We start from the raw sequence: 14,595 nt of genomic DNA, 5'->3' as shown, positions 1-14,595 counted from the left end.
TGAGTACAGTTGCTCATGGGTTAAAATAACAAAGTCCAGGTAAAGACTATCAGCGTTATCAGATTATCAAGTATAGTTCTAGATTTACCAGGCTTGTCTTCAAAGAGGTTTGTCTTGGAAATGATGGTTCTTATATGCTAAATCATATAAAATGTGTCTGGAAGTTATAGTCCTTGTTGAAATCTCAAATTATGCATGGTTTTACCCCACTATACATATATTCCAGAGGTGAGTGGTACCGTGTCCAGTGTAAGATTTTGGGCTGTTTTACATTGAGTTGCAGTGACTGTTCTTGCTGCCAAGATCATATAGGACCAATTCTTTTTGACAATATATTTACATTGGTTTCATAAAAAATATTCAGTAACATTAATTTTGGACAAGAAACAATAGTTTCTTTAGTAATGTTGATCATTTCTGTCAAAATTAAATTCCAGAAATCTTGCACAGTCTATGGGCTTTTAGCAGCTGCTGCAGTGGGCTTCTGTGGTTCTCCCTGGAGCCAACTGCTTCCTGATGTTTTAAAAAGTTTTATGTTGACCATGTTAAAGATAGATGGGAGTTGCATGAATCTAACTGGAAAGAGCTTGCAAGGTGCAAATGTCCAAATTCAGTGTTTTGTAGTCACATCTTTCAGTTTGGTGCACACTCCAGTTTTTTTATATATACTTCCAAACTTACCTTTCCTCTGCTCAGCAAGATGCTCTAGGAATCTGGCATTGCCTTGAAGACTGTGTTTCCCTATGCAGGGCAACAGCAGCAGTAGGAGAGATGGGGAAATGTGAAACATGGCTATTGGCAAAGGCAGATGAGAGAAGATGAGCTGGAGTGCCCTCAACCTCCATTTAAACACTTGTTCCACTTCTGAAATCTCATGATTTACTAATCTTTTGTAACTCAAGTTCTGTAACAAGACAGTGTCAGTTTTACAAGAAAACTTTGTAGATGTGCTAATCAAAGTATCATTTTCCCTCTCCCAAAGGATTTCCTTCCTCTTCTGAATGTCCAGTGCTCACCAGATATTCATGCATTTCTTTGCAAAGCATTTGTGCCTGCCTGTTTGGATCAATCGCGTGTGATTCACCCATGCCGAAGTCTCTGTGAAAGAGTGTACTCTGACTGTAAACAAGTGATAAACACTTTTGGAATTAATTGGAATGAGGAACTTGAATGCAGCAGGTACAGTGTTTTTAATTCTCTTTCTTTCCAATGGATTTTACTCTGGCCTAAGACAAAGTCCTAATCCATACATTCATGCAATAAACTTCTCTTTGCTTGTTACATATCAGCGTGTGTGCCTCCTCCACACAGATGATCTTCTGTATAAACGGATGCTCTTTGTTGCAGTCCATTTGTATGATGACACCCATCACCCCGAATGCATGCGGTTCTTCCATTCCCCCCTTTTTCTTAGGGGGAATAGTTGTGAATTGGACTCCCCAAGATTATTGGTGATGAGAAGAGTGTGCCTGCTCTTTCAAGGGGAGAGGAGCACTGCCAGGTTTATGCATATGCTTGGACCAAGTGTATCTGATGAAGTGAATAAGCAAATTTGCTTTGCATATATATTTCAACCTAGACAGTTCAACTTTTCTGTTCCCTTCTGTACAAGCTCTTTAGTGCTTTGGATTCTTGCTCATCCATATAGGAAACAGAGGTCATTACAGGACTAGCATGCATGGTAGTTGGTAAACAGCAGTTGAGGTGAGGAAGACTCTGAAGAATTAGGAAAAACTCATACCTTGAGCCCCCATCTCCTCAAAATTGAAGCACTTTGAAAGGAGAACTTTATTGTTGCCATTTATTCTGCCATGGTCATCAAGCACATAATATGATATCTCCAATAAAGGACAACATGTGCATTTGGAGGCCACTTTATTTTAAAAACATTTATAAATAGCTTTAATACTTTTTAAAAAATCTATGTGTTATACAACACATAAAGCAATGGAAGCAGTGGCCAGTCATGCCTGGGTAGCTCAGTTGGTTAAAGCATGGTGCTGATAATGCCAAGGTTACAGGTCTGAACCCTGTATGGGACAGCTGCATATTTACAGGAGGCTGGACTAGATGGTTCTCATGGCCCCTTTGTTGTTGTTGTTTAGTCGTTTAGTCATGTCCGACTCTTCGTGACCCCATGGACCAGAGCACACCAGGCACTTCTGTCTTCCACTGCCTCCCACAGTTTGGTTAAACTCATGCTGGTAGCTTCGAGAGCACTGTCCAACCATCTTGTCCTCTGTCGTCCCCTTCTCCTTGTGCCCTCCATCTTTCCCAACATCAGGGTCTTTTCCAGGGAGTCTTCTCTTCTCATGAGGTGGCCAAAGTATTGGAGCCTCAGCTTCAGGATCTGTCCTTCCAGTGAGCACTCAGGGCTGATTTCCTTAAGAATGGATAGGTTTGATCTTCTAGCAGTCCATGGGACTCTCAAGTGTCTCCTCCAGCACCACTCATGGCCCCTTACTTCTCTACAATTCTATGATTTTATGGCTGCATCTGTCAGGCAAGTGTTTGGCCTCAGCTGTACTTGCTTTGGAAAACTCTTACAAAGACCACTCCAGTTCACTCTTCCTGGAGCTGCCTTGAAAGATGGTTGGAAGAATGCTGTGGGTTGCCTCTTGACTGGCAAAGGCCACAGCTATTTTAGCATACCTGTACTGGCTTTCGGTTAGCTTCTAGGCCCTGTACAAAGTGCTAATGAAAACTATTAAAAAACCTGCCTGGTGTGGGGTCTGCATAGACAAGCATTTCCTCTCATATGTACCTCCCTGCTCCCTCAGATCTGTGGGCATGCACTGCTTCAAAGGGCACTTTTGTCCAGGGCTTTAGGTAAAGGTAAAGGTACCCCTGCCCGTACGGGCCAGTCTTGACAGACTCTGGGGTTGTGCGCCCATCTCACTTAAGAGGCCAGGGGCCAGCGCTGTCCGGAGACACTTCCGGGTCACATGGCCAGCATGACATCGCTGCTCTGGCGAGCCAGAGCCGCACACGGAAACGCCGTTTACCTTCCCGCTAGTAAGCGGTCCCTATTTATCTACTTGTACCCGGAGGTGCTTTTGAACTGCTAGGTTGGCAGGCGCTGGGACCGAGCAGCGGGAGCGCACCCCGCCGCAGGGATTCAAACCGCCGACCTTTCGATCGGCAAGTCCTAGGCGCTGAGGCTTTAGCTCACAGCGCCACCTGCGTCCCCCTTTCCAGGGCTTTAATCCCTGCCAAATTGGCAAACAGGGACTGAATCCTACTGCCGTGGCTGTGCAATCTTGGAGCCCCTGATGGAGCAAGATTGGCTTGCAAGCTGGAGGGTCCTTGCCCTTGTAATTGAGGTTATGTTTCCTTTTTTAAAAAAATCTGTTTTTATTCTTTGCGATCCCAGTCCCAGTCTAGTTTGATAACCAAGCATCTGAAGTATGTGCTCTGAGCCTCTAGGCAAATAGCACTGAGTGGTCCCTCTGCATTTTCTCTCTTTTCTTTCTAGGTTGGAGGATTGTGATGAAACTGCTGCTGTCACTCCTTCTCTCACTACAAAATCTCATGACACTAAGAAGACTCCAGGACAGCCCAGAAGGGATTATGGATTTTGGTGTCCACGTCATCTGCAGACCTCCAGTGGTCAAGGCTACAAGTTTTTGGGAATTGATCAGTGTGCACCCCCCTGTCCCAACATGTATTTCAGTAATCATGAGCTAGACGTCGCCAAAAGCTTCATTGGGATCGTTTCAATTTTTTGCCTTTGCGCAACTCTGTTCACATTCCTAACGTTTTTGATTGATGTTAAGCGGTTCAGATATCCAGAGAGGCCAATAATATACTATTCTGTTTGTTACAGCATAGTGTCTCTGGTATACTTCCTTGGGTTTGTCCTGGGAAACAGAACTGCCTGTAATAAGGTAGATGAAAAACTGCAGCTTGGAGAGACAGTTGTTCTTGGTTCTCAGAACAAAGCCTGCACAATTGTTTTTATGGCTCTGTACTTTTTCACCATGGCTGGAACTGTGTGGTGGGTGATCCTCACAGTCACTTGGTTCCTAGCTGCCGGACGAAAATGGAGCTGTGAAGCTATTGAGCAAAAGGCAATGTGGTTCCATGCAATTGCCTGGGGCATGCCTGGCTTTCTCACCATTATGCTTCTTGCCATGAACAAAGTGGAAGGTGACAACATCAGCGGTGTTTGTTTCGTTGGCCTCTATGACCTGGATGCTTCCAGATACTTTGTCCTTTTGCCTTTGTGCCTTTGTGTTTTTGTTGGATTGTCTCTCCTCTTAGCAGGCATAATTTCTCTAAATCACGTGCGGCAAGTTATACAGAATGATGGCAGGAATCAAGAAAAGCTGAAGAAATTCATGATTCGAATCGGTGTCTTCAGTGGCTTATACCTGGTACCTTTAGTGATGCTCTTGGGATGTTATATCTATGAGCAGGTGTACAGGAAGATCTGGGAAACCACTTGGGTTTATGACCATTGTGTTAAGTTCCATATACCTTGCCCTTATCAGGTAAGAGTGAAATACTTTCACCATTTATACCTCAATAACTAAGAATATTGATATCTCTTACTGCTGCTGCACATGTATGCAATGCTGGGGATTTGACTGCAGCAACAACTGTGATACTGCTTTGTCTATTGTTCTTCAGTGCTACTAAAGCCGCTGAGTGGTCCTACCCTAGTGTTCAATGTGGAATCCAGTCTTCCTCCAATCAGTATTGTCCTAGAAAGTATAAACTCTGAGAAAAAAGCAATGGAATAATTTTATCTTTAGAACCCTCCTTGAAGATGTTAGTGACTTCTAGCTATGATTTCCTAAGAAGAAAATTTAAAAAGACTGTCTAAAAACAACAGCAAAACTAATATGCTGCTAGACAATAATCCTTCAGATTTTACACCCATCTGTTCATATTGAAGATAAGAGTCATTTTTAATATTGTTGCTTAAAACATGCTTTTCTTCCCACTAAAATAGATGGGAAAGTTATCTACACTGCATATTAAAGTGAGGTTTTAAGTCACTCAGAAATGGAAAAAAATGGAAAGAGAAGTTTATATTTGTAGATAGCAACCTCTGATCTACTTATAACTAGGGAAATGTTAATTCATTTTGGCTGCTTATGTAGTTCCCTCCAGATGTGAACTTCCATCAGCCCCAGGCAGCACATCCCAATGGTCAGGGATTATGGAAGCTGTAATCCCCAACATCAAGAGGGACCTCTTAGACTATCCCAACCTAGATGCATACTGCATTTATTCCAATATAAGGATTATTTAAGCAAAAATACTTATAGCAGAACATTTCCTTTTTAGTGGTATTACTTTATTACATTCAGCTTGGTCCAAGCTTTTTAAAATAGCTATTTACTCAAAATAATATTTCTGGCATCAGCTAGTTAATGATCCTCAAGCTAATAAAAATAGGCCAGGGTGGTAATGGAGAGACCTGAATTGGCCAAGCTAATACAAAATAAAAATCTGAGCACTAGGTAAGACAGACAAGTTAGCTCTTGAGTTAAATATCATTGCCCGTTTTTGAGCCTGTTCTTCACAAGAGTGGATTAATTTTGCAGCGAACAGCAGAAAAGACACTGGTACATACCCCCAAGCCACTCTGAAAATCCTGCCACCTCTAATTAACTTCAGCCCATCAGTTCCATCGTCTTTCCTGTGTACTCAGATGACACAACTGTGTTACTGTACAGAGTATCACTAAAGAAATTGGTTAGTACTGAGCACTTTAGAAGAATTAGTTACACTTGTTATGCATTTCTCCCTTCTATACTGCGGTGGCCACATTTTTTGTGACTTAACTGTATCTGCCTTCAACATTTAAGAACACAGGCAAGTTCTAAAGAAGTTTCTTCAGGCTTCTCCTAAGGGATTTCTGGAATTGTAGTTTTTTGATGCTGGAGTAACTTAATTCTAACGTGTTGTGTTCTTTCGCTTATTAGTACATTTTCCCTCCATTCTAGCAGGGGTTTCAATGCAAACCCTATCATGATCCTGGAGCAAGGCAAACTTCCAATCCCCACCAACTACTGGGCAGGGGGAGCACACCTTGCTCCAGCAAAAGAGCAGTGGGGAGCTCACTTTAAGCTCGCCATTGTTCCTTTGAAGTCATGCAGGCACTGGCCCCACAAATATGGCAGGTGTGGGTACTTTGCCAGAAAGTGCCTAACAGGCCGAACTGGGACCCCTGGCAGGCCAAAGTTGGCTACAGACTGGAGGTTCCCTACCCTGAGGCTTATTTCTTATTTTTGTGTCATTTTCTAAATAAATTAAAATCACACCATTCAGTACTGTGTCATAGCATCATATTATCCCTGCTTGCAGCATTTCATTTACTGGAGTTTCGATGACAACATATTGTGATTAAGCTATTTTAAGTGTGTAGCATAGGTACAGTATTCTCATTTTCTTAAAGCTGTTTAAGCCTGAGTGCAGCTTAGTTGATATAAAACTGCAAACTTCTATATCACTATTCATTTTCTGCTTTGAAGTATAGGGTCGGAAAACCATTTTTCTATTGTATTTTTAATGAATGGTTATTGTTTTCCAGGTCAAGATATTGGCAAGGCCAGAAATAATTTTGTTTCTGATGAAATACCTTATGACTTTAATTGTTGGCATCTCTCCAGTTTTCTGGGTGGGAAGCAAGAAGACTTGCTCAGAATGGGCAAGTTTCTTCAACAGGAATCGTAAAAGAGAGTAAGACACATTTTTTGTGGTAATATTTATTTTAAAAACAACAAGATAAAATTAGTGGGCACTGTTAATTGGTGTGTTTTAAAAATGTGTCCGTGGGTGTGTGTGTGTGTGTGTGTGTGTGAGAGAGAGAGAGAGAGAGAGAGAGTATTCATCTTGGGTTGCTTCCTGACTTTGTTCATAGGATTGCAGGTCATTTAAAAAAAATCCCCACCCCCGAAAACATGTGGTCTCTCATCTTTGATGTTGAACTTCCTGTTGTCATCATTGTTTAAGTGCCGCCTCCCTGCCTCCCTCCCTCACATGTGAACCTGCAGTGAATTGGAACTTATGGGCAATACCATCCTCAAGGTCTAGAAGTGCCCTCGCACGGGGGATTTTTTAAAGCTGTAGTTAGCCAGATGCTGAATTTCCTCCCAAACCAAATCTTCCTTGGTAAACTGGCCATTTTTTATCCTTTTGCAAAAGAGACTGAGCAGTTTAATCCTGAGCAGCAGGGGTCTGACTTGGTCAAATTTTGTATCTGCTTTCTCACAGCCTGTATTATTAGAATGAATGTTTTAATGCTATGCCATATTTTTATACAGTCTTTCTTGATGCTTGGCATTGCATAATTATTTGGAGATTGATCTCAGGAAGAGGAGAATTTGAGAATAATATTTTCTCTAAGCTCCCACAGAGTGGTCTGTTCTTCAGTTTAAATTCTTCTGGAGTATATTTTGAACAGTTTTATGTAGGCTATGTGTAAGTTCCTTTGGGAATACTTTTTTCCATTACTCTCCTTTGCATCCTGAATTCTTAATATGGCTTTTAGATTTCTGTATTTCTTTAAATTTCTTTAGTCAAGGTTTGCAAGCAATTATCTTCAACTCCTTCAGCCCACATTCCTTTACAATGAAGATGTATATTCCTTTCCATATTGCTTCTTTTTCCATTATTGTATAGCTATTTCATATGTGTGTCTTAGCAAAGTAATGCTCTCTACCAAAGTACAGCCCCTTATTATTACCCTGCTAGTTTGTCCCAGGTAGTCAGATTTATTTACCCACATCCAGAGTGTTGTTACTTTAAGGTAAATATTGCACTTTTTTACACAAAAAAATTCTATTGCTTGCATGTACAACCATATTATGCAGTAGTATGAAACCTGGAGCACCATTTCTGGCCACTCAGTGAGTTGCTGTGATTTGATGAATATTCCAATAGTTCAATGCATTAATGGCTACAATTTTGGCAAATGATAGAGATTATGTGAGGAAAGTGAAAAGCCAGTTTCAGGCAACTTGGGATTCTGTGGTGAGGGCAGGCAATAAGAGTGAAGACTAAGGAGCAGAGTGGGCCAAAAGTGTAGAGCAGAGTTTCCCAAACTTGGGTCTCCAACTGGTTTTGGACTACAATTCTTATCATCCCTGACCACTGGTCCTGCTAGCTAGGGATGATGGGAGCATGTTAATCATGATAATATTGCATGTTAATCATGATAATATTGTTTTGAATGCTAGTTGCGAGGGAGGCTGTTGCCCTGATGTCCCTCTTGTGAGCTTTTCACAGGTTCTGTGAACTGCCCTGAAACCTCCATGTATGGGGCAGTATATAAATTCAATAAATAAAATAAACAAAAATATCTGCCTGCCTCCGTAAGTAACATGGTGTAGAACCAGATGGATCTTTCATTTGATTCACTAGGGAAGCTATTGAAGGGCAAAGAGATGAAGACATGGATAAAGATAAAATACAGGTGGAGAAAACTTCCCTACAGACCTAGTGTCTGATAAAGTTGTGTGTTTTCTGTACCAAGAGAGTGGCTGAGTAAATAAGAATTAAGGGAGAACTAAGTTTCTTGTACTTGCAGGATTGTGGCTCCAATGCTACTTGCATAGAATATTGAACATGGGCCTGTGGTGCCAACTTGGCAGTTAACTTGCTCAATGTCCTGGAGCAAATCATGCACCCTCAAGTCCCTTCTTGTAATGAAAACATTTGAAAAAAATGCAGTAGCTCTTAAAAGATGGGAGTGGAGCAATAAATAGTTTATAGACTTGCTCCATATAAATATAAATGGAGGGGCATCTGGCTTTGATACCAGTGCATGTGAGAAGGACCTAGGGGTCTTAGTAGACCAGAAAATCAACATGAGTCAACAGCGTGATGCAGCAGCAAAAAAAGCTATTGCAATTCTAGACTGCATTAACAGAAAGATAGTGTCCAGATCAAGGGAAATAATCGTTACCGCTCTGTTCTGCCTTGGTCAGACCACAGCTTGGACTACTGTGTCCAGTTCTGGGCATCACAGTTTTAAGATGGATATTGGCAAGCTGGAACATGTCCAGAGGGAAGGCTACTAAGGTGATAAAAGGTCTGGAAACCAATCCTTATGAGAAGCAGTTGAGGGAGTTAGATACGTTTAGTCTGGAGAAAGCAGAGCTTATATGATAGCCAGCTTGAAATATTTGAAGGGTGTCACATGGATGATGGAGCAAGCTTGTTTTCTCCTGCTCCGGAGAGTAGGTAGGACCCAAACTAATGGATTCAAATTACCAGAAAGGAGATTCTGATTAAACATTAGGAAGACCTTTCTGACAGTAAGAGGTGTTTGACAATGGAACAGGCTACCATAGAAGGTGGTGGACTCTCATTTATTGGAGGTTGTTAAACAGAGGCTGAATATTCATCTGGCAGGGATTCTTTAGCTGTAATTCCTGCATTGCAGAGGGTTGGACTAGATGATCCATTGGGTCCCTTCCAGTTCTAGAATTCTATGAAAGAAAATAAAAAATGAGTTAAGAGAGCAGTCTGCCACATCTTAAAATTGGTAGTTTTGACAATGACTTCAGCAAGATGTTTGCACATCTGAATGCAATTAGCACATCTAAATAGTTATGGAGGATGGTTGTAATCACCATGTATTGTCTTCTCCCTATCAGTCCAATCAGTGAAAGCCGAAGAGTATTGCAAGAGTCATGTGAATTTTTCTTGAAGCACAACTCTAAAGCGAAGCACAAAAAGAAGCACTACAAATCCAGCTCTCACAAACTGAAGGTGATTTCAAAGTCAATGGGGACCAGTACAGCTGTCACAACCAATCACGGAACTTCTGCCATGGCCATCGCAAACCATGATTACTTAAGCCAAGACACGTTCACTGAGATCAAAAGCTGTCCTGAAACATCTGAGAGAGAGATGGAAGCAGATGGAACGGTCAGCCAGAAAGTGAAAGAGGAAGAGTTTGCCTGCAGCGAACAAAGTGCACTGCACATGTTACCTAGCCCTAAAGTGGCTTTGGAACAGCTAGAAAAGAGAGGGAAGGCAGACAACACACAGGATATTGCCAGCTTATCTGAAAGCATGAAAAGAATGGTCGAAGGAAGGTAATTGCCTTTCCCTTAATTTTATGTGTTTTTAACTATTGCATGCTAGTTGTTACTACCATCAGAAGAGAAAAATACTGAATTTTACTTTAAAATAGCAGGAAATGGAAAATAAATCTTGCAAACAAAGCTTTTTATCCGATGGAGCTGCATTATCTGCACTGGAGTGGGCACCTAAACCAATCTTTAAGCAAAAGTAGCTACATTGTCTTAGACACCACACCTCTGAACACCTGAATATAGAATGCAAGGCGTAATTGTTCAGATACTTTGCTAGAATTTAAGAGGAGACAAGCCAAAGTATAAGATATTAGCCTCTAAGCAGTTCAGGAGAAAATCAAGGGCCCAGTTGGATGAATTGCTACGACAAAGACTCTGAACCAGTGTGGGAGCCTGTGCACTCCTGTTGGATTGGATCTAGGAGACCTGACTTAGGTTTGCACAAGGTGGCTCAGTGTCCTTACATTTCAGTAATGCATCTATAAAAAGACTCAACTCCCACAAAACAGCATAAATATTGTAAAAATTCAGTGCACACCGATAAATTATGAAAACAAATGTTATTTTACTTTAATGAAGCTAAAGTGGTGATTTGGTCCATCTTGATACCCAAATATTCTATTTTCATTAAGCCTTTCATAACAATGTAGCCAATCATGTAGCAAAGACAAAGGTCCCATGCTCTTGGCGCAGAACCAGGATCTGGAGTTTGCTGGGTTATACTGTAAGAATCCTGATCAGTGTTTGAAACTCCCATTGTTCTAGGTGCATTATGTGACAGGGAATTTCATAAGTGCAAGCAGTTTCTGAGCCCTGGGCGCAGTACTGTGCCTAAGATTTCAGATTAAAACTGCAGAGTGGAAGGAAAGAAGGACCTTTTTCTGCCTTCCCCTTCCCCCCCCTCTGAAGACTGGAGAAGAGACCCTCTAAAGAATATTAGGGAGGTGGGCAGGGGAAGGACTAGACCATGTGAAAAATGGACATAGTATTTTAGCTGCAGTTCATCCATTTTCAGCTTTGTATTTTGTGTAGGCACACCTTTTAAAAAAAATTCCATTGTTACTCCCATAACCTAGGTTTAAGGTACCATTTTGCTCCTAGCTTTCATTTCTCAATTTCTAACACTGATCCTGATGCCTGATTCAAAGACAAATGTAGCCTCTGTTGTTAGTTCTGAGTGATAGCAGCTTTTCTACTAAAGGCTTTTCCCATCCCTGCTACTCAAAAGTTTTAGTTGAAAACTGCATGTCTAATAATTCCTGTCAAGTATGTGACCCATTTTTTAAACTTGAGTGTTTGTTTTGTTTGCAGCAGGGATGGGGAAACTGTGGCCCTTCAGATGTTGCTGGACTCCATCTCCCATCAGCCTGACCCAACATGTCCAATGGTCAGAGATGTTGGGAGTTTTAGTACACCAACAACTAGAAGGCCATAGATTCCCCATCCCTGATTTACAGCAGTTATATAGGCTGCCTAGTAACATCATTCTCCGAGTAGTTCATAGGATCTCTTGTGTTTTAAAAAATATGTTTTTTCTTTCTGTCTTTTGTATGCATATAACAGGACAACTCCTAGAAGTGATCTGATTGAATCCCTTCCCCTCCAAGTTGGTCATCCGCACCTTGATGTTTCCCAGCCAGGCAGTCCCAAGGGGTCAGTCTTGTTTGCCCATTCCTCTTCAGATTCAAGGAAAGCTCAGGAGTCTGGTCACAGTTCAAATGCTTAAAAAGGAGAAATTGCTACGTGAGTCATTTCAGCTCATGGATGGAATCTGTGTTACACTGGAAATGACTGTTGCACTCTGCTTTGCGAGGAGGTGCCACAATATCCTCCTTGGTTGCACTTCAGGTAAAACTAAAATTGCATTGTGAGGGGCCTAGCAACAGCTTCCTCTTCAAACTTTGGACATGTCCTAGCTAGCAGTAAGTTTGATGTGAAAAAGATGATGAATAAGTAAGTACTGCTTTTTATGACCTTCATGTCAAACTGCATTGCAGTAGTGGAGATGGAAGGTATCTTGAGCTGTGTTATAAAACTACCACCTCCTTCTAGCAGTGCTATTTACTGTATCATAAATAGGTGGGTCAGACAGGGGCAGGGGAAAGCTGATGCACCATGTGAGAATAACACCACGGTCCCATTCTTGGAGAATTGGCTTAAGCTGCAAAGTACAAGCAGTGACTTGAGCACCTGTGGCTGAAGTGTCTGCCTTTGCTGCTCTTATCAGCCAGCTCTGACCTGCAGGCCAGAGAAACCCTTAGCCTAGGTTCTCTAGTATGGTGCCAGTGGACACTACATCTCCCTCAGAAGCACCCCATGGAACTTGCCAAGGTATCTCCCTATTTTGGTTTTCGGCGGGGTTGAATTTTTCATTTGTCTTATTTGTGTGGGAGGGGTTCTTTTGTGAAATGGGGATTTCTCAAATGCCCCTTTCTTATTATCACATCTGGCAAGTACACATGTACATCCACTTTTGATTTCTGTGGTCCAACAGCCCTTGGGATGCTGCTGAGAAACGTAGTAGGGACCCTGCTTTTGCCTCTGCCCAAGCTGTGCAACTGTCTTTATGAATTACAACTCTATTGTAATAATACTGGGTGGTCACTGGTGCAGATGCTTCTGTGCAGGTATTTGTATTGGGTCTAGTAGACAAGCTATTTTTGTAAAAAAAATATATCTTAGGTGCAATGGCTCATAAATGTTTGGGCCAGTAGTAATATTTTATGTTATGGTCTAAACACTGAAATGGAAAGGGACTCTTGAATCAAAACCAGTTTTGAAAGTAGCTACTTTTATACAAGTATAGCACAGATCAATTGTTTCTTTTACATGACAGGATGCTTTGCTATATACCTGTCTCCCACGCTTCATTATTATTATTGTCATTATGCTCAACTAAGGTTAGGTGGGGAGTGGTGAAGCCAACCGCTGTTTAGATATTACAGGCAATAACCTGGGAATTTACTTAACCTCAATATTTCTACTCAGGGTGGTACCTTTCAAATCTGAGGCTTGAGCACAATCTAATAGTAGCTTATATTTTATAAAGTGAGATTCTGTATAAATTGGACATCGAACCCCATTCCCTTCCCTTTCTTTTCCCCTATCAGAATAGACCCTTGAGAGAACAAATAGACCACAGTACCTATGAAGCTAATTTCCTAGCCTTTTGTAGTTTTGAAGATCTAAGCTGTAACCTTCTATAAATATTTTTTTGTTTTCTGTTAGCTTGGAAAATGGGAGAACTGTGTGTTTCTTTGCTAGAAGTCATTCAGTCCTGATCTTTGCATTTTAAACATCAGTTTTTTGTGATTTCCGAGTCCATTTATTGATCATTTATTGATAAATCAGCTTTGAAGCATCAACTGATTAAAACAAGCACTTTCTACTATTCTAGTCTACAGGTAGAATCTACAAAAACCAAATCTGTCTGGTTCTACCTGATATAGTTGCAGCTTTCTCCATAATATAGCACTTATTCCAGAGCTGTAAAACAGCCCCTGGGCTGCTTAGATATTCTGGGTCAAGGCAGTAAAGACCATTCAGACAACTTTAATGGCTCCCAACCCTGGTGCTTTAAGCTTATTCCCACTAGCCCTTGGGATTTCTGCGCCGTGTCCCTACCTGGCAATGATATAAAAAACACCCAGTAGTCCTACAGCAAAGCTTGCTTTCACTTGTTTAGGAAGAAACTGGTAGGATATCCTGTAGAAGACTGGAAATAGCAAGCTTGTCTCTTTAAATTCAGTTGAATTGCAGCAGCTGGGGTTTGCTGCTTGTCTAAAAAGGTAAAGGTACCCCTGCCCGTATGGGCCAGTCTTGACAGACTCTGGGGTTGTGCGCCCATCTCACTTAAGAGGCCAGGGGCCAGCGCTGTCCGGAGACACTTCCGGGTCACGTGGCCAGCGTGACATCGCTGCTCTGGCGAGCCAGAGCTGCACACGGAAACGCCGTTTACCTTCCCGCTGGTAAGCGGTCCCTATTTATCTACTTGCACCCGGAGGTGCTTTCGAACTGCTAGGTTGGCAGGCGCTGGGACCGAGCAGCGGGAGCGCACCCCGCCGCAGGGATTCGAACCGCCGACCTTTCGATCGGCAAGTCCTAGGCGCTGAGGCTTTAACCCACAGCGCCACCTGCGTCCCCTGCTGCTTGTCTAGAAAGGTGCATATCAAGGACCCGGATCCTGCGATCAACATTTTAGGACTTTCTTGGTGTGCCCCTTCCACGAGAGGTGCAGAGGGTGGCAACACAAGAACAGACCTTTTCTACTGTAGTTCCCTGTTTATGGATTGCTCACCCCAAGGTGCCTTCATTGCATCTCTTTAGGCACCAGGTGAAATGTTTTTCTATAGCCAGGCCTTGGGCTGATTAACATTCAATGGATGGCCTTTTAAATAAGTTTGTGTAAGTAGGTGGTTATTGATATGTTTTTGTTACATATTATGTGTTCTCGTTTGTATTTTTATGTTTTGAACCACCCTGTGATCTTTGAATGAAGGGTGGTATACAAATTCAATAAATAAACATACTGAGTGTA

The 14,595-nt window shown here is 41.9% G+C and overlaps 1 protein-coding gene across 5 annotated transcripts in view; it reads left to right on the top strand.

Annotated features, from left to right (window-relative positions):
• The window catches only part of FZD6 (frizzled class receptor 6), a 25,661-nt gene extending 11,066 nt beyond the window's left edge, over positions 1-14,595 (top strand). For all 5 annotated transcript variants that reach the window (XM_083749155.1, XM_083749158.1, XM_083749159.1 and 2 more), the window contains exons 3-8: positions 983-1,179; positions 3,476-4,493; positions 6,545-6,693; positions 9,615-10,058; positions 11,622-13,846; positions 14,220-14,595. In XM_083749155.1, the coding sequence (XP_083605281.1) occupies positions 983-1,179; positions 3,476-4,493; positions 6,545-6,693; positions 9,615-10,058; positions 11,622-11,784 (1,971 nt within the window). In that variant the 3' untranslated portion in view covers positions 11,785-13,846; positions 14,220-14,595. The remainder of the gene's footprint in view (positions 1-982; positions 1,180-3,475; positions 4,494-6,544; positions 6,694-9,614; positions 10,059-11,621; positions 13,847-14,219) is intronic.

This window comes from Podarcis gaigeae (assembly GCF_964106915.1).
Source record: "Podarcis gaigeae genome assembly, chromosome: 7".
In the NCBI taxonomy this organism is placed as follows: domain Eukaryota; kingdom Metazoa; phylum Chordata; class Lepidosauria; order Squamata; family Lacertidae; genus Podarcis; species Podarcis gaigeae.
The sequence above is the reverse complement of the archived record's forward strand: the minus strand, read 5'-3'. Positions and strand labels throughout refer to the sequence as shown.